Genomic DNA, 20,425 nt, shown 5'->3' with positions numbered 1-20,425 from the left:
TGCCCAAATTCGAAACGGTCAATATGGGCTAGAAGTCCATTTAGTCTACAAACAAATGGGCCGAACCCATCTAGACATGGGCCGTCCAATAAACCTTAAAAATTAGGGTTACTAATTTGGATTAAAAAAAATTTTCTTTATTTGTTTTAAAAATAGGATTTACACTGACATTTTCACTCAAAAAAATAATTTTACAGTTTTGGCGGAAAAATGCAATTTTACGATTTGGCGGAAAAATGCAATTCTTCGATTTTGAGAAAAAAAGTGTTTTTGCGGTTTTGGCGGGAAATAGAAAATCATATTATTTGGGCCTCATGGTCCTATTTGGGTTTGGACTTAATTAGACACGGTCCTATTTGGGTTTATACTATCATGGTCCTATTTGGTGTTGGTCCCATTTGGACAGACCCATTTGAACCTCGACAGCCCAATTGTCATCCCTAGCCTAACCTCATATTTTTGGTTTCCCTATTTAGTTTTCTTGTTTTTTATTTTTTTTGAATACCTAGAGGTTGTGGGACAAAGCCCGTAATCCCCAGCTCCGAAACCACATCATGTAATATTAGTTTCATCCCAAGCGTCACTCGAACCGGCAACTTTTAAACTTCGCCTATGGTCTTTACCGATTGAACTAACAACACTTGATATTTAGTTTTTCTTGTTAACTAGCTTTATTTCAAAGTTTTACTTGTGAACGCGGTTTCTATATGACCTACAAACCTAAAATATTCCTTCTTGTTGTTGATTTACAAATTTGAATTTTAAGAGATAAGTCTTTGTCCGTTGTTTTGGAAAAATTTAAATACGACTTCCTTGCCATTTCATATTAATCGAAAAGAATATATTAAGTGGAGTTGACTATTAGTGTACGTTGACTTAAAAAGAAGAAAGTAACAACGACTTGAAACTTTATTTTCAGTGTCATTTGAGATTGCTTGATTTAAGATGAACCGCAGATGACTTTGACTTATGTTGAAAGCAAATAACAAAGACTCCATCGCACTTTGCCACTATCAATGATCGTTGAATTGGTCATCTAAGCTTTTTTAGTTTTTTCCTTTTAACTTCGCTTCTTACTGAGGTCCATGTTCGTTTGCCTGTCGTTTGATTCAGCGGCAGCGACCAACGACAGCAATCAGCGACCAGGGACATCATGTATTATTCGTTTGCTTATCGCTGGCGACTGTTTCTGTGTTGTTCGTTTGACTGTCGCTTTAAACAGTCGCTATATTTGTAAATTTTTAAATTAATATTTATGATAATTTATATTAAAAAAAAAATTTATATAGAAAAATTGTCTCTTATAGTCCCAAATTAAGTTTTTGGGACAAAAATAGCACCTTATTTTTGATTTTTTAAATTAATACATAATTATAAATAAATATAAAAATCACAAATTCATCGTTAATATTTTCCCGCCAAAACAAAATCTCGTCAAAATTTTCTCGCCAAAATAATTTCCATCAAAATTTTCTGCCAAAATAATTTCCGGTCCCGGAAAAAAAAATCGTCAAAATTTTCCCACCAAATAAATTTCCGTCCGACTTTTCCTGCCAAAAAAAACCCAAGAAATTTAGGAAGGATTCAACAAAATTTAGGAAGGATTCCACGTAATTTAACAAGGATTTCACGAATCGTGAAACCCTTCCTAAATTACATGGAATCCTTCCTAAAATTCATGAAAGCCGTCATTAATTACGTGAAATCCTTCCTGAATTTCGTGCAATCCTTTAAGGAATGATTTCCTGAAATGCAAGGAATCCTTCCTTAATTTCAAGAAATCTTCCTAAATTTCGTGAATTTTTTTGGGGGAAAATGTTGAAAAAAAAATTTTGGCAGAAAAATTTTGATAAAAAGTTTTTGGCGGGAAAATATTTTTACGTTGCGGAAATTTTTTGGCGGAAAATTTCCAATTTTATTTATTTATTTATTTTAATTAAATAATTATTCATATTTAAGTTTGTAGTGTTATTTGTAGAACTTTTCAAATGTAGTGTTATTTTTGGAAGAAAAACTTATTTTAGTGCTATTTTTGTCAATCTCCTCGTACATCCTCTTAGGTTACAGACTATAGTATTATATATGATTTTCTCCAAATATATACCACTGGCGGACCCATGTCAGAAGATTAGGGGTCAGCTGACCAATGTTAAATATTAAAAACTTGATTTGTAAGACAAATTGCAATGTAAACATCAGCTAAATTTGTTAAAGGATTCTGTAATGACATCTTTTTTTTTTTTTTTTTTTTTATATAATTTTATTAATCAACCCATTAATGGGCATGGGCTAAGGCCCAAACACAGAAGAAATCCAGTTACAAAAAGGTTAATCGGAGAAAATCTCCGGAAAGTAAAAAAAAAGCTCGAACCTTGTTGACGATCGGAAGCAGAGTGGCCGGAGCCTTAAATCCGGCGGACTCAAAAGTCACGGCTTTGTGGACGCACACGAAAGATCGAGAAACGCAGTCGGAAGATTCCGGTTTCCGTCTGCGAACTCTCTCCGCCGCCGCACCAACCCACTACAACTCTCCCAGAAAGCTAGCCACTCCGACTCACCGGTTCCACGGTATCTGTTCCATGCCTAGCAACCCGATACACTGGGGTTTATCCCCTTTCTTCTCTCTCCGTGATTTCTCTGATCTCCCTGAGCTGCTATCCTTCAACCGGGCGGATGGAAGCCAAACACAGCGGATCCAGAAATTGGTGCTCAGCCAAAGACTCTAAACCCTTGCCTCCGCATTAGCCATCTAAGATCTGCCAAGATCTACAGTTAACCATCTCGCCAAACAAACGAAACCCACCGAATCACCACCAACTTCCGCCGTAGCCGCAACCACCATATCAACGGCTGAGCAAGAGGATCTACATAGCATTCCTCGGCGTCCTCAAACCGTGGAACCAACGCTACGGAGCTCCTCCACCGCCAAACCGGAGCGACGACCACATCGATGGGGATTATCCTCTCCACCGCTGACGGCGAAGAAAAGCAAGCTCACTCCTGGACCACTGTGAAAGGACCTTGGCCAGGGATGAAGATCTGATATCGGAAAAACTAGATCTAAATCTGAAAAAACTTCTGCAAGAGAGAGAGAAGCTCAGTTCCCGAGGCAACGATTGTGCGATTCTTTTCACATTATGACACTGTGTTACTTTTTTGCCCATTTTAATTTCTTCTGTAGTAAAACCATCATAGTACGTGTCCATAATATTTGTTTTCATTTAGTTTTCTAAAGTTTTATAGTTGTTTTGTATTTGTTTCGTTGTCTTTATATATATGTATATATATTTGAATTCTCATTGATTTTAGTTATTAATTTATTTTCATCTTGTTTATTGTGTTACTTCATCTAATTTACTTTACCTTCCATGTTAGTTTTTATTAAAAAAATTAAAAAAAAACTATTATATTAGCATATGCATTCAATATTAATACAATAATACTATTACAAATGAAATTTTTTTTGTTTGGTTTCTTTTCAAGTTTTAAACAAAAAACGTAAAACCCCAATATTTTATGTAATGTTTGAAAAATAACAGTAATATTTTGACCTTAGTAAAAAATATTTCTGGATTCGCCTTTGCCAAAAGTACCATCGAACCAGTAACCTTTAGATTTTGCATATTTATTTTTTGCTTTTACTAGTTTCTTTTCTTTTAAATGAAACATTATTTTCAAATTTCCACAAGTTGACCCGGTTTCAACATTTGCTACAAGATTCATTGGTGAATAAACGAATGACCGCAAAATCTGAATTTTAAGAGATAAGTGTTCTATCCCTTCTGAGCTGCCTAATATAGTGTACGTTGACTTATGTTGACTTTTACGCCTTATTTTCCGTGTCACTATATATGAGATCGTTGGATTCTGGATGAACCGAATGATGACTTTGACTCATGCTAACAAAGACTAGCTAGCATTGTGTGTTGAGTCACTATCAATGATCCTTAAATTCATCATGCTGCTTTTTATTTTTTATATATATATATCTTCGATTGCTTACTGTGAATATAGACATTGCATGGAGTTTTCGCTTACTAGGTGACTTTTTGGTATTGATTACTAGGTGATGATTATTTGCATGGTGCTGAGTGAGGTTTAGACTATTATGCTCTCTCTTTTGCTTATCCCCTTTTTTCTCTTGTTACAACCCAACAATAACAGGCCTAAAAGGTAAGCCCAAGCTATCCGTTGGAGTTCAAAAAACCCAAAACCTAGAACTAAACCTAAACTTTAACAAGTCTGAAAATTATTCTAACGTGGGATAAAACAAACGCTAAAGAAGAGAAGAGTCCTTGGAGTTCTCAAAACTCATGGACGTCCGTAGCAAAAGCTATCATAACAATATGTTACTCCTGGTAGTTACTAGTTAGTCTTCCCCGTTTTTTTTTTTTTCTAGCGTGCATTTCTATCTCTATAAAAGGTTGTTCTTTCTTGTATTGCAAAGTTGCAATTTGTATTGCTTGTTTCATAAATATTTGTTCATATTTTAGTAGGCAGCTCGTGAACTCTTTAAATTATAAAATTCAGTAGAGAATTTCTTTGAAAAAAACAACTCTAGTTTCTTCTAAAGAAGAGATTTCAATTTGACAAGTTTAAGGAAACGCCAACTACAGTTCTGAAAAAGAAAAAAAAAAGCGACAATTGGCTCTAATGCATGAAATTCAAAAGAAAAAGCGACTATAGCAAAGTTAGTCGTAAGCTGACCATTTTGTATTATGATTATGAATAATAACATTAGTAATTGACCATCATAAGTATTAGTTCCTTCATTGATTCATAGTAGGAGATAACATTCCTCTACACTTGAGAGTTGAGACAGGAAACTAAAACAGAAAACCACAGATACTTCAAAATTCTAACACAGAGTAACTTATTAGGGAGATTGATCAGAAACAGGGATATTAGTTCCTGGAGGACGACTACGTCTGCATGGTTGGCCTGTTGTCCACTTGGAAGAAGAAAATACTGATGCTGGAGAACCTCCACATGAATTTGAGTGTGGAGTCCACACGATAGGATTTCTCCAAAACGCTGCAGTATTAACGTTAAACTAATTTAGTGAAACGATTGATTTCAAGTTCGTTGGTTTTTCACAAATTTAAAATGTATATATTTGTTATAAAGACACTTACCAAGTTTACGCCCTGTAGATTCCACGACTTCAACTTGAGAGGAAAGAGTGAAAAGTATAAGAAGTAGAGGTAACACAAGTGCAACAATATTTGCTTACTTCAAACCCATTTTCTCCTTCGTTGCGTTTTTGGTCATCGCAAGTCTTGTCATAAATATATAGAAGACGCTTAACCTCATACTTTTTGGTTGTTTCTATTTGATTCTTTCAAAGCAAGCATTATTTCTAAACTGTTGACAAGCGAACGCGGTTTCAACATTAGCCACAAGATTCATTGTTGATAAACGAATGGCTTAAATTTTGAATATTAAGAGATAAGTGTTTTTGTCCCTTCTTTTGGATAATGCTAAATACGACTTCTTTGCATTTCATATTAGTCGACAATAATAGTGAAGTGGAGCTGACATCTTAGTTTTGGTGCCACTATCTATGATCGTTGAATTGGTCATCATGCTTGCTTTTTTTCTGTAACTTAGTTTGCCACATGAACATATGTGCATATGGCACGGAGTTTGCTTATTATGTGACATATTTGGTATTTATTGCCTACTAGGTGATTGACTAACTCAATATTGAGAATGAGTTTTAGAGTTTTAGTGTTCAATAAATTTTGTATAAATATGTAGGCTCAAACAACATGTTATAAATCGTTTTTCAAATAAAATTTTGATATACAATTTACATAATCTCATAGAAAAATAATGTTCATAAACTTCACTTCTATAGATACTTATTTTCCTAAATAATGACAAAAAATTTAAAATTAAGAAGATATTAAGAGAAGTCATAGTAATTAATAATTAAAAAAATTATTAAGAGAAGTCAAAGTAAATAATTGTCTAAGAATTGTTTTACAAAATAATTCTTTTTATTTTATCGAAGGAGACCAGTTTGTGTTAAATAAAAACTGCTTTTGTAAAGTTCAGACTGAAATGTTCTCACTTGCAGTTTTGTGCATATTCCGTTATAATTAAACATGAAAGAGTACCATTGTTTAACATTGTTTATATATCAGATAAAACATATATAAAGTTGCGGCACAAAAATAGAATTCAGAAATCTTTTTTTTTTTGGTAAAAGAATTCAGATATCTTATTTGTAATTTCTCTCCTTCTTTACTTAATTCCCTTTCAAGGCTCTGTAGTAGATTTTTTTGAAGAGCGTTGACGTGGAGGTGGACATGGACGTGAACGTGGACGTGGACGAGGACATGGTCGTCTTCCATGGCCTCCGCATGTACAAGATGGAGTTGTTGCAGATAACTCTCTACTAGCTTCTACTAACGAAGAATGAAGAAAATTTTATGTTAGAAATGATGAATTAGTTCAATTCTATGTGAGTAACAAATATAACGTGGAGATTCTGGAGATGATTCTAAAAGCAATCATATATATGATATTTGTTTTTGGTAGGAATCATATATATGATATTAAGTGGTATCAATATGTTATTACCTAGATTTAAATATTTTTTACAAACTCTATTATCGAATATCTAAAATAATTGACCCTTTCCTAGTTTAAAGATACTAGAACTTGAAGATTTCTTCAAGATACTCAACATCTGCTTAAGATATAGCGTAACATAGAAACAAGAGAATAAAACCAGATCTATGAAGATACTGACCTACTCTCCGGCGAGTGATCTCAAACCCTCTAATTTCAGAGAAGAGACAAAGAAGTAGAAGAAACAATAGAAGAAGAGCACTCGTTGACCTTTTCAAATTCATTTTGTTTTTTTTTGCTAAAGGGTTTTCATAACCAGGAGCCGTCCTCTGGGCTCGTACAGTCGTACTTCGCCTTAGGGAAGAGGACCTCCGATATTCATCCAATGAGACGACTTAGCCATCACCTGTTGTCGTCCAGAACCGTACGCTTAAATCCCACCGCCACCATGTCACGATTCTTCAAGAAACTGTCGACGCTACCAAGCCACGATACAACATGGAGGAAGATCACGCCGGAAAACCATAGAGAACCCAGACCGCCGTCTTCAAACAGTTTGTCGCCTCAAGGATGGATCTCCAGCCGCTACTAGCAGAAAGATAGGTCTCGTCGCCACCAACGCAACACGCACAAGGGATGAGCACAATCTGAAGCCACCAATGGATTCCACATCAAAATCCCGATTCGACTTCACCGGAGCAAGGGTTGACAACATATCCGGCCAGATGAAACAGAAAGGAGCCCTCTACGGTTGTCCACGAGGAGCGTTGTGAACCGGAGAGACTTATCGAAAGTTCTTTGGATTTGACGCCTTCGGGCAAGACGAAAGAGAAATAATCCACGCATTTTGCTCGCGCGCGCTAGCTTCTTTAAGATCCTTATATCCGTGATACCACTCTCCCGACAACCCTGGAAAATGGACATGCCATGTGTACCTCCCATTAATGCTCACCAATACCAGCTACCTTGATACATAACTCCTTAGAAAACGTACCTACATCCAATTTTGGGATGCATGAGTAAACGATTTTACTCAGTAGAATTATCCTATATGCCCACATGACCTAAACATTCACTTAGTCCCAATGTTCCTTCCCACAAGTCCAAGAATAGACAACTACATGCAAACAAAGAATCTACCAACCTAACGATATCAAAGAAATGCATTACATTCAATTAACAAACAACCTAATGATGTCTACATACTCAATTATTCATGTTGTGTAACACTCAACTCAGGTCAAGCGACCCATCGGTCCTTGCCACTTACTCAGGGCCCGTCGACCCACCCCATTCTAAACAATCATCATGCTTCAATCAATCAATCTCAACAACCATGCCTCGGCAGTCGGCATCTGACAACCTAAGCAGCAATCAATCTAGATATCTACACTCAACCTTAGTGTTCCATTCACGAGTTCCAGAATTATGTAGAGGGTCCACAGGCGGGGAAGGCAGCTTCACGTTCCTCTCCATGGCTTGATCAATCTCCTCTTCTTAACCATCCAGTAATCCATCTTGAAGATCTAAGTCACAGAAGAACTAGGGTTTTAGAGATCTAGGGTTTCGGGAAACTTAGGATTTAGATCTAGATTAGGATTACCTTTTTCTCACAACAGAAGGCTTGGATCTAACTTTTGTCACACACAAACACTCACGGCGGCTAGAGGAAGAGGCTTAGCACACAACGTTGCATCGTCTAGACTCATACCAAAAAAAAACGTTGCATCTAGATAGGAATATACCACTAAACCTTCAAATTTTTCAGGTTTTTCTAATTTAAACCTCTAACCTTTCGTGTTTTATGTTTAAAACTCCAACTAAATTATTACTTTTTAAAACCAACTTTGGAATAAAAAAAAAAAAGAGAATTATAGGATTTCCGTTAGCTTCAAATCCATTTTTTTTTTTCTATTGTTTGTTTGTTCTTGCTAGTAAAGCTTTATTAAACGCATCTATAGCCGAAAAATCCAAGTCCCCTTCAGCCTTCCAACACATTTTGTTTCACGCCATCCGATGAAATCCTTTTGTTGACAATTAGAACTTGATACTAATCGTTTTTGAAAGTATAATTAAACATGACAACACACATGTGTAGATAATGTTGTAACGACTGATTTAATTATCCCTTTCTTACTACATGTGGAAAAAAAATTCCAGTTATTTTATCTTGGAGTCTTTCACATACAGATGCAAAAAACTTAGATTTGTTTATTTTTCTTTTGGGAAAAATGTGATAATTTGCTTCATGCATATGAACTTCAAAACAAAAAGCGACGATAACAAATTTAGTCGTAAGCTGGCCACTTTTATATCATGATAAACTGATAATAACATTAATAACTGACCATCGACCCATAAGTTTTAGTTCCTTCATAAGTTCATAGTATGTGACAAACATTGGTTTACACTTGAGACAAGAAACTAAAACAGAAAACCAAAGACACTTTATTATAGGAGGATATAACTTGAAAATCCTGACACAAAGACACACAAACTCGAAGTATTAGGTGAGTATTAAGGAGATTGAGAAACAGGGATATTAGTTCCGGGAGGACGGCTACGTCTGCAAGGTCGGTTTGGCATCCACTCGGAAGCCATTGTTGCTGCCGGAGAACCTCCACATGAACTTGAGGGTGGGGTATATACGATAGGTGCTCCGTTAAACCCCCACGCTGCAATTTTAGAGTGATGATTGATTTACTAAGGTGGATATAAAAGAATTCAAATTCATAATTTTTAGAAAGTTTTACTTGCAAACTTTTAATACCGTATATGCTTATGTTTTTGTAAGTTGTAACAACACTTACAAAGTTTGCGGCCTGTACACTCCACAACTTCAACTTGAGAGGAAATAGTGAAAAGTATAAGAAGCATTGGTAACACAAATGCAGCGATATTTGGTGACTTCAAACCCATTTTTGTCTTCGTCATGTTTTTGGTCATCGCAATTCACAAGTCTTGTGATAAATATATAAAAGAAGCGTAACCTCATATTTGTTTGCTTTTGCTATTTAACTTTATTTGCAAACTTTCACTAGTGAACGCGGTTTCTACATTAGCTACAAGCCTACAGGACTAGATAAACGAATGGCTAGAAATATTTGAATTTAGAAGATAAGTGTTTTGTCCCTTCTTTTGGAAAAAGGTCAAATACGACTTCCTTACCATTTCATATTAGTAGAAAGGAATATTCAATATGAGTTGACTAATATTGTCCGTTGACTTATGTGTCACTATGTATGAGATCGTTGGATTTTATAAGAACAAATGCCACTATCAATGATTGTTGAATTGGTCAATTTTTTTGTTCCTTTTATATAGCACGGACTTTTTTCTTGCTACGTAGGTGACAATATGTTTTTTTATTTCTTGTAGGTGATTGACTATCTGCAAACTGAGAATGAGATTTCCTAGTGTTTAATTTTGTATATACAGTATTTTATAATCATATTATCTAATCGAGTGAAAACGAAGAGGCCCTAGAGGTATAGCAAATTTCTGGTACTTCAAACACGAACAAGAAATTGTTTACAGGGTACAAAAACCAAATAAAACTCCAAGCAAAACCCCGTCAACTCTCGGGGTTCTAAATCCACATAATATGTTACAAATTGTTTATCAAATAAAATTATATATATCATTTTCGTATGGTATCACTGAAACTATTCACTAATATATATTCCCTATATATATATTATTTAAAATTCAAGCAGTCTAATTTTATATTTATTATTCTTAATTCATCTAGCATAACTTACAAACAATAATCTCATAGAGAAATAGTGTTCACAAACTTAACTTCTCTGTAGATTGTTCTTTTCATATTTGGATCATCTAGCGCAAGTGGTGATATCACCTCTCTAGATTTTTAAACACGAAAATTCGACTCTATCTCCCCTGAGAAAAAGATATATAGAGGAAAAGTCTAGTCGTATAAATAAAAATAGTTGACCAAAAAAAAAATTATTTTAGAGAAGTTAGAGAAAGTATTCTAAGGAAATATATACAAAATTAGTGTCTAACAAATGGATTACTGATTTTTTTAAGAGAAACCAGTCTATGTTTTTTTTTATAAAAAAAAAAAGAAAAAAAAAACTAGTCCAAGTTACAAGGATTACTGATTTTGTAAAGTCCCAACTAAGATATTCTTGCTTGCAGGTTTGGTCATGTCTCGTTATAAACATATAAAAGTACCATTTTTTTGGATTAAAACTTTGTTTGTGTCTAACAAAATGTAAATAAAAGTTGCTGCACAAAAATAGAATATTTATATTTTTATTTCCTTTTTCTTCAAGGGTCGGTAGTAGATCTTCTTAAAGAGCCTGGACGTGGCCGTGGCCGTGGACGTGGGCATGGACTTAAACTTGGTTGTGGTCCTCCAAGTCTTTGGCCTCCGCATGTTACAGATGGAGGGGTTGCAATTCGCCCTCTCACTGGTTCTTCTACTAAAAGTTGAATGTTGAATCAGATAGAAAGTATATGTTCAAAATGATGAATAAAATCTTATTCTATACAATACCGAAGAAACAAAAATAACACGGAAGTTACTAATCCTACAATTATAATTTGTTTCCCACAATAACCATATTCTTAAATAAGCTAAATTTGGTTTAGGGGAGAAAACAAATTCATTGATAGCTTGAGCTATTGTGAGATATAGGAAGGCACTAACCTACTCTCCGGCGAGTGGTCTCAATCCCTTCAATTTCAGAGAAGAGACAAAGCAGTAGAAGAAACAAAGATGGAAGATTAGCATTTCTTGACTTATTCGAACCCATTCTTATTCTAGCATGTATGTAACGTTGCATGTATATATAGATATAAAGAATACTAGATTTTAATCCGCGGTACACAGCGGAATGATTTAATTTTAAAGTTAGTATAAAAATATTTTGTAAATTGTATCTTCTTATAACATATTGATTTATATTATAGTTTACAATTGTTATTAAGTAACGGTATACCACGAGTCCACGAGACAGTTATTAACAAATTGAGGATTTAACCCGTATTAAAGCGGTATATAAATATTGATTCAAATTCGTCCGCCATATAAATATTTTCCGAAATATAACCCGTTCCGTAATTTTTTAACCCGTACTGTGATTTGTTTTTATTTTAAAATTTAGTGACTATTTATTATATATAAAAGTTTACAACTCATATCATCCTCTAAGACCACGGGACATTATACCATGGGATAATTTTTGGTTTTATACAATCTTTTCTAAATGAGACTGATTTAATATGTCTAATATTTGTGGTATTAAGAAAATAAGGATTTAATCCTTATTGAAGCGTCTGATTAATGATATTTTAATCTTTTTATTACTGTTGATTAAAAAAACCGTCCCGCCAAACCTGTCCGGCCAAAAAACTCATTTATTTTATTAATGTTCTTATTTATGATATGATTCTGAATCATTGTCTAAATATTTTAATCGATGTAGAACATTGAACACACATTTTCGTCAACTGGATAATATATGTCCGTTTTTAAAATTTCGAATCACAGTATATGCAGAAAAAATTGATTTTTTTTTAATTTATGTATTATATGATGATTCAAAACAGTTAAAAACAAATCAAACAAAGATGATAGGAGAATCATAATTATAAATCTTAATCAAATCTTCTAAATATCTAAATTATTAAATATGGAATATCCGGTGTATGAGTTGGGTTAAATATAACTCGACCCAACAAATTTTTTGTGAAGGATTTTTAAAATCGGATCGGATATCCGATATACCCGTAAGCATTTTTACCCACCCGTCACCAAAGTGTTGCAAAAATATTAGTATAGATATTTGTTACTGGACCGGTTTGTCATTGGTGCCAACTATTTTTAATAAAATTAGATCGAAACCCGCGCTACGCTTCGGGGCTTTTTAAAAAAATTATTTTTGAAGAAATTGTTTGACAACATGTGGTTTTTAGAAAACAATATGCATGAAGTGAATTTAACAAGCGATTTGAGCCTCATGTAGTTTTTGTAAATAAAGTTTGTTTTAATATAAGTATTTATGGTAGAAATTTAAAAGCTTTCATAGATTTTGTATTTTACCTTTGCTCGTATATTAATTGTTTTGTTTTATAAATTTATATATAAATACATTAGTAAATAACTGTTGGTTTCGGATCCCGCACGGGTAGTTCGGGACCAACCAAAAATTGCCACATAGGCAGGATAGAAGCCCACAAAGGATAAGGCCAGTTAGACTCATAAGCCTAAGAACATGGTCGAAGTGATTGCACCCCGAGATAAGGGCGAAGTCGAAGTCAAGATTAGTTCGGTTCGGGACTTTTTGGGCTAAAGGGCGAAGCCCATGAAGTTCGGGGTTAATTCAAATTCAAACGTTCAAACATTAAATTCGAAGACTGTAACGGACACATTAAAGAGAGAATAATTGTATTTAATTAGGAGTTAAATATATTCGTTAGTATAAGTATAAGGGCCAAGAGCCATGTAAGGGATAGGCAATTCTTCTAGCAAATATACTATAGCCATTTCCACAACGATTGACAGCTTTTTTGTATGTTAATTTTTGTCCTCAAGAATAATTTTTCCCACTAAATAAACAAGTATTTGAGTGTGTGAATCCGACGTCCACATTTTGGCGCCGCCTGTGGGGAAGCTAGAGAGTTCTTGAGTTATCAGATTTTCTTCATTACATTTTCGAGACAAGCAGCAATGTCTGGAGGAAACACCCCTGACACGTCAGTGGCCGAAACTCTCAAGGCCTTGCAGCAAGCCATGTCGGAAATATCACAGAAGTTTTCGGATGTGGAGAAGGCTGTAGACACATTAAAAACAACCCAGGTATCTCTTAGTCAAAACGTCAATACTATACAATCTTGTGTTCGTTCTCTGAGTGCAGGAAACTCGGTGGGAGTCCGAAGAAGGGTGTTCAATTCGCCAAGCTCCCTTGTGCGAAGTGAAACCATTGAACAAACAACTCCTGATACGGCAATTCAGCCGACAGACGGAGAGACGCAGCTCGGAGACGAAGATCAGCTTGTAGATCAGTACGAGCAAGAAAGCCTCGACCAGTTCAAGACCATGAGAAAGGTTAGCCATGAACTAAAAGAAATGAAGTCAAAGTTCCACCATGCCACCAGTTCGGAGCCGGATATCAACCGAGTCATTGAAGAAACTAGGCGAACACCTTTCATCCCGCGAATCGCAAACTTGAGAATCAAAGATTCTCGGAAGCTCAAACTGGATCTTTACAGTGGACTGGAAGATCCAAAGAGCTATGTCGCAGCCTTTTTGATTGCCGCTGGAAGATTCGAATTGGATGAAGCTGATGAGGATGCGGGATACTGCAAACTCTTTTCGGAAAATCTGTGCGGTCAAGCACTAATGTGGTTCACCCAGCTAGAGCCAGGTTCAATCAACAATTTTGACGAGCTATCGGCTGTATTCTTGAAACAATATTCTATCCTTATGGATAAAAGCGTTTCGGACACCGACCTTTGGAATCTATCACAAGGGCCGAATGAGTCACTTCGGGTTTTCATCACCAAGTTCAAGGGGGTGCTATCAAAGCTCCCAAGAATTTCGCAGCAGTCAGCTCTATCTGCCCTACGAAAAGGATTGTGGCATGATTCAAGGTTCAAAGAAGATTTAATACTTCACAAACCGGACACGATTCAAGACGCGCTTTTCCGTGCAAACAATTGGATAGAAGTAGAAGACGAAAAAGAGAGTTTTGCGAAAAGGAACAAACAAGCGAAACCAACGGTCACCTTCCCTACCAAAAAGTTTGAGCCTAGGAAAAACCAAGAACCAAAAAAGTTTGGATCGCAACCCTCAACAATATCGTCGGAAAACAATTTCAAGGAAAAGGAAGGTCAAACACTTGGGTCCGTGACGAAAGTTTGTACTGTGACATTCATAAGGTAACCGGACACTTAACCAAAGATTGTAGTGTCCTCAAAAAAGCATCTCGCAGAACTGTGGGCCAGTGGAGATCTTTCCAAATTCAAGATAGAAGATTTCGTGAAGGAGTACCACGAGGCAAAAGATAACACCAAAGACCAGAACTCCAAAAGACCAGGGTTGTCCAATGAAGAAGAACCTAGGAGTTCGAAAGGAAAAATCAATGTAATTATTGGAGGTTCCAAACTTTGCCGGGATACGATCAATGCCATAAAGAAGCATAGGCGAAATGTTTCACTTAAAGCAAGCTTGGGCGGAGAAATTGATTTTCAAGGTGCGTCAATATCATTCGACGAAGAAGAAACACGTCACCTCGAAAGACCTCATGACGACGCCCTAGTCATTACCCTAGACGTTGCCAACTTCGAAGTGTCAAGGATTCTCATCGATACGGGCAGTTCGGTCGATTTAATCTTTTTAGGTACTTTGGAAAGAATGAAAATTAGTCAGGCAGACATAGTGGGACCCCCGTCTCCTTTAGTGGCTTTCACTAACGAGTCAGCCATGTCTCTCAGAACGATCAAACTACCAGTTCTTGCCAAAAAGGAGTCAAAAATCGTGGACTTTGTTGTTTTTGATAAACCGGCAGCCTACAACATCTTGGGACACCGTGGATTTATCAAATGAAAGCAGTCCCCTCAACGTATCATCAATGCATCAAATTTCCAACCCCAAGCGGAGTAGAAACAATTCGGGGAAATCAAGAAGCTTCGCGAACATGTTATGTGGCTAGCCACCGACTGAAGATCCAATAGCAATTAACAAAGCTTGCGAAGAAAGGAATAACTCCAAGATTTCCTAGTGGGCAGAAAGAGGATGATGTAGTGATCGAAGTAGTATTAGAAGAAGACAAACCAGATCGGAAAGTCCGAATTGGAGCAACTTTGACCGACAAATTAAAAGAAGCTTTGATCAAACTTCTAAGGAAAAACAAAACGTCATTTGCGTGGACCGCAGCAGATATGCCTGGTATAGATCCAAGCATAATTTGTCATGAACTGAACGTCGACCCGAGCTTCACACTACAGGAAATGTGGGTATTGATAGCACTAAAAGATAGCGTTTTTTATGTCTCTGCTATGTTTTACTTAATAGATAACGTTTTCTGAATTGTAAACGCTATAAATGATTGAAGCGGGATATATGCAATTCACGCGGCCAATTTTCGGGTTACTAAAGTCTATTTCCCGCTATTGAAAATGTTAAGAGGGAAAATTGTGAAATTTTGTCTAAGGCAAAATAAAAGAAAACAAGAAAATTAACTTTTTCATTTTTTCCCTAAAGCAAAAAAAAAATCTAACTTCTTCTCTCTCGATCGATTTCACTCGACTTCTCTAACAGAGAACAAAAAAAATCTGCAACTCATCTCCCTCTCGATCTAAGTCGGTTTCTATCGATCTCGAACAGGTATGTTCTCATTCGATCTGAGCCGTTTAATTTCTTTGTTCTCTGGAAAACCAATTTGATTTGGGGTTGTGTGAAATCGATTTTGAATTCCAAATTCAAAATCGATTTTGATTTTGGGTTTTCATTCTTACACTTAGTTAACATGCATGTCGAAGTCTGGCACATATATTGTTTCAATTGTGAAATCGATTTTGATTTTGGGTTTTAATTCTTAGATTCAGTTAACATGCATGTCGAAGTTTGGGTTTTGATTATGATTTTTGGTTTCGATTTTATGTTGATTGAAACTGTTCTTCATCAGTTTCAGAAAATGGCAAAGATAAGAGGAGGAGGTCAAGTTGGTGCTCATCGTAGTAGGCGTAATCAAGGCTTGGAGGTAGAAGATGTTGCTCCTGCAATAACACTAAAGGTTAATAAGAAGGTGAATAAGAAGAAAACAGCAAATAAAGTGGCTCGGAGAAGAAGTAGTACTAGAGCCAAGAAAGTGGCTGCTGTAGATGATGAGGTAGAAGATGTTACACCGAAAGTGGCTGCTGTAGATGATGAGGTAGAAGATGTAACACCAGAAGCTGTGGAAGAAGAAAAGGGTAATGACAAAGATATAACACCGGAGGCTGATCAGACTGAGAAAGCAATGTGTGAAGATGAGAATGAAGGAGAAGGATGTTTGACTGGACAGGGCCAAGAGGAGGATGAAGAAGAAGTTGCCAATATAGAAGAAGAAGCTTGTTTGACTGGACAGGACCAACAGGAGTATCATCAAGAAGAAGCTGCCACTATGGAAGTAGCTGCGAATAATGAAGAAGTTGCCAATATGGAAGAAGATGGTGTTGGAAATGGTCAAGATAAAGCGATTCCTACCAACACTGATGAAGGAAGTCAGGTACCAGAAGAAAGAGTGAAAGTAAGAAGAAAAAGAGGACCAACAAAGATGCGTAAAGTGGCTGAAAATCCTAATGAAAGGGTTTCAGTTTCTTTCACTGACTTTGGTGATCATGTTGGAACTGGTTCAGTAAGATTATCATCTTTTCTTGGTGTCCTCGTGAGTCAATTCATTCCGGTTACAATTTCTGATTGGAGAGAAGTTGATGCAGCGACTAAAGAAACATTGTGGGAACAAATTCAGGTATACATTTATATGCAACTAATTTTTTGTTTAACAGATATGAAACATGTTTAACCTTTGCTTGTTGTACTTGATGTAGGGGAGGTTTGACATGGAAGAAGAAAGGAAAAAAGCTGTTATTATGAAGCAAATGTGTAATATCTTTAGGGGTATGAAGTCAAGGCTAGTGACAAAAGTACGTGCTGCTGAGACAGCTGCTGATATACTAGCTTTAAAACCCAGCAACATCCCATCCATTCAAGTGTGGAACTCTTGGGTTAAGAGCAAGACTAGCAAAGCTTTTACGGTTAGTATGAAGTTTATATGTTTATATGTCATGTCTTATAGATTTAATCACACTCATATTTATAATGTAGGAAGTAAGTAACAAGATGAGGAAGTTGAGACATGATCAGATTCCTCAAACCTCCAGCCGCAAAGGATTGGTTCGTTTAGCTGATGATATGGTAATAATAGTTGTCAATATCTATATATTGTATATCTTGTTAGCATAAAATGGTACTGAGATATGTATATGTACTTTATATAGAAAAAAAGAGTTCAAACCCAAGTAAGGTGACTAGGACTAAGGTATGGTTAGCGGGACACACTCATGCTGATGGTAGACCTGTGAAGCCTCAATTTGTTGAGACTATTGTAAGAATTCTGGAACTTGTTATATTGTGTGTAAGTAATGCATCATGATCAATGAGTTTTAATATTGTGTTTGAAGGTTTGTCTCATAAACAAATACAATCACTTGATAGTGAAATGGACTCTACATCAGCTGCTGATAACATAAGGGAAGATGCTGTGAGCCAGATTTTGGGAAAAGACAAACCTGGACGAGTAAGGGGGTTTGGTAGAGGGATCACGGCTACTAAGTTAGCGTTTATACAAGCTAGAGACGCAAAAATGGCAGAAATGAAAAGTGAGATTGATGAGTTGAAGGGAATGTTTAGAGACTTAGCTGGAAAGAAGGTAATCCTTTTCATTACATTTAGTCAATTGGTCTGGTTTTAAGACATTAACAAAATTCCTTTTCCTTATCTCAGAAAAGTTATTGTGAGACTGAAACATGTGAGAGTAGTGGTGTATTCAAAGTAGGAGATAGAGTACAACTACTGGATTGGATTCATTCAAGAGAAGTAGTTGTTGGTGAAGGAGAATTCTGTTCTGATGAACCGATGTACAAAATTGGTCGTATACCAATTGGTCCTAATGCAGTGGCTGTCATTGTTAGTTCTGTACTAAGCTCAACAGCTTCTCTCTGGAGGCCTACATCAGATGTGTTACATCTTAAGGAAGCTGTTGGATGCAAAATATCTTGGCCAATGGACAAAGTGCTTAGGGTTCCATTCACTTCTGAAGATGTATCCTTAGGGGTAAAGTTTTAAATTCCAATATCATTTTCTTTTGGTGAATTGATATATATCTAATCATTAGCCTCTTACATTTTAGCCAAACAAGGAAGGTGAAACTCGAAGCTGCAAAATATTTGATTGGGAAAATATAGAGAATGATGAGCTTATTGCTGAAGGTATCGTGTGCTCATCTAACTCCAAAGAGAGGGTTAACAATATTCCTCTAGGTCCGGGTGCTGTTAGTCTTCACGTTGTGAAGGTGTTCAATTTTAATGCTCCTTTGTGGAGGCCAACTGCTGATATTAGTGTAATTGGTGAAGCAATTCATGAAAAAATCGCATGGCCAGTCCTAAAGATTGATGTCACGGCTGCAGCCACTCCAGAACCAACACTAACTAAATCAGTGGTATGTTATTGAAATTAAGTTTTTCATTTGTTTGTCTGTTGATTGATGTTGGGACTTTCATTGATGTTGGAACTTGCTTCTATTATTTGCTTTGAGTTGTAGAGTCCAGGCAGCAATAGTTCCACCAAAAGTCCAAAGCAGAAGTGTGTTCTTTTGACTGCAACAATTCTGGTCGTATTGTAGCTGAAGGATCAGTGATGTCAACAGATCCAGAAGATAAGTGCCATAATGTGCCCCTCGGTCCAAATGCAAGCAAGGTCTCTGTAGATTTGATTAAGATTGGTAATGCAAAGGTCTGGAGGCCAAATTCAGAGTTTGTGTTCATTTCTGATGCAGTAGGTTCAGTTGTACCTTGGCCAACCGAGAAAGTGAAGTTTGTGTGAAACTTAGCCAATTGTGATATTGGTATTGTATTGGTATTGCCGGTTATGGATATTAGATTGTATAATATTTGTATTGTGATATTAGCATATTTGTATTGTGATATTAGCATATTGGTATTGTGATATTAGATTATGGTATTGGTACTTTGTGTAATATTATGGTATAAATTAAACTCTAAATTAAAGTTAAAATCTTAAATTAAATCTCTAAACCCTAACCCTTAACCCTAAACCCTAAACCCTAACCCTAAATTAAAGTTAAAATCCTAATTAAATTAAATCTTTAAACTCTAAATTAAAGTTTAAACTATAACACATAAATACTTGAGTAAAAAAATCTAAATCCCAAAGTTTAAACCCTAAACCCTAACCCTAAACCCTAAACTCTAAATTAAAGTTAAAATCCTAATTAAATTAAATCTTTAAAACTCTAAATTAAAGTTTAAACTATAAAACATAAATACTTGAGTAAAAAATCTAAATTCCAAAGTTTAAACCCTAAACACTAAACTATGCCTTAGTGTATATGAACATATAAGTTAGATAGTTGGACTTGGAATACTAACCTATATTAATTGTTCTTAATTTTAAAATTTTATACTTATAAGAAAAAATATTCTAAAAATTGAAATACATATATTGTATTTTTAAAGAAATAATTTATATTTTTTTCATTAATAAAAAATTTTATATGATAATTTTATGATTTTTTCATTACTAGCCAATGAGAACTCACCTCCCACATTGTGGGACGAATCCTGCACCGTTAGATCGCGCCGACTTTGATCTGAGCCGTCCTTTCTTATTGTTGACGCGATTAATATACACCCTTGATCTGTATCGCTGATTTGATCTAAGCCGTTCATGTTCTTAGCCAATAAGCTAAGACTACCGAGATTACACTCTAGGCGAAACATACACCGTTGATCTCTCTCGCTGATTTGATCTGAGCCGTTCATGTTCTTAGCCAATAAGCAGTAACTACCGAGATTGCAAGCTTATTGAACCTAGACTGTTGATTCGTTTCACTAATTTTGATCCCAGCCGTTCATTTTTTATACTTTCAGACAACACAACTCGATTTAGGGTTTATCATTTCAGACCACAAATTTTCAGAGAACACAACTCGATTTCCCCAACTCGATTTTACCAAAAGTTCATCATTTCAGAACGGATTCATCTCCATCGTGACCAAATGGATAAGACGTGGATCTCGCTGCCAAGGTATACACT

The 20,425-nt window shown here is 35.8% G+C and overlaps 3 protein-coding genes and 1 long non-coding RNA gene across 4 annotated transcripts; 1 reads left to right on the top strand and 3 right to left on the bottom strand.

The window, feature by feature from the left end:
- Positions 1 to 4,691: 4,691 nt before the first annotated feature.
- On the bottom strand, positions 4,692 to 5,328 carry LOC9323007. The gene is given in 2 exon segments (XM_002886896.2): positions 4,692 to 5,034; positions 5,136 to 5,328. Coding segments are annotated over 2 exon segments (336 nt in total). The 5' UTR covers positions 5,314 to 5,328; the 3' UTR covers positions 4,692 to 4,876.
- Positions 5,329 to 8,866: 3,538 nt separating this feature from the next.
- Positions 8,867 to 9,622, bottom strand: LOC9323006. The gene is made up of 2 exons (XM_021035680.1): positions 9,390 to 9,622; positions 8,867 to 9,254 (listed from the first exon to the last, which is right to left on the bottom strand). Exons 1-2 carry the CDS (start codon positions 9,523 to 9,525, stop codon positions 9,097 to 9,099), a joined length of 294 nt encoding a protein of 97 aa, XP_020891339.1. The 5' UTR covers positions 9,526 to 9,622; the 3' UTR covers positions 8,867 to 9,096.
- Positions 9,623 to 10,761: 1,139 nt separating this feature from the next.
- On the bottom strand, positions 10,762 to 11,350 carry LOC110231027. Its single transcript, XR_002334116.1, has 2 exons — positions 11,255 to 11,350; positions 10,762 to 11,027 (listed from the first exon to the last, which is right to left on the bottom strand). It is a non-coding gene; the product is annotated as an uncharacterized LOC110231027 (long non-coding RNA).
- Positions 11,351 to 18,345: 6,995 nt separating this feature from the next.
- Positions 18,346 to 19,412, top strand: LOC110231026. The gene is made up of 3 exons (XM_021035679.1): positions 18,346 to 18,424; positions 18,501 to 18,809; positions 18,912 to 19,412. The coding sequence occupies exons 1-3, from the start codon at positions 18,374 to 18,376 to the stop codon at positions 18,990 to 18,992; spliced, it is 441 nt and encodes a 146-aa protein (XP_020891338.1). The 5' UTR covers positions 18,346 to 18,373; the 3' UTR covers positions 18,993 to 19,412.
- Positions 19,413 to 20,425: the final 1,013 nt, after the last annotated feature.

This window comes from Arabidopsis lyrata (genome assembly GCF_000004255.2).
Source record: "Arabidopsis lyrata subsp. lyrata unplaced genomic scaffold ARALYscaffold_2, whole genome shotgun sequence".
NCBI lineage: Eukaryota > Viridiplantae > Streptophyta > Magnoliopsida > Brassicales > Brassicaceae > Arabidopsis > Arabidopsis lyrata.
Note: the sequence above shows the minus strand (reverse complement) of the source record. Positions and strands in the feature narration are given on the sequence as shown.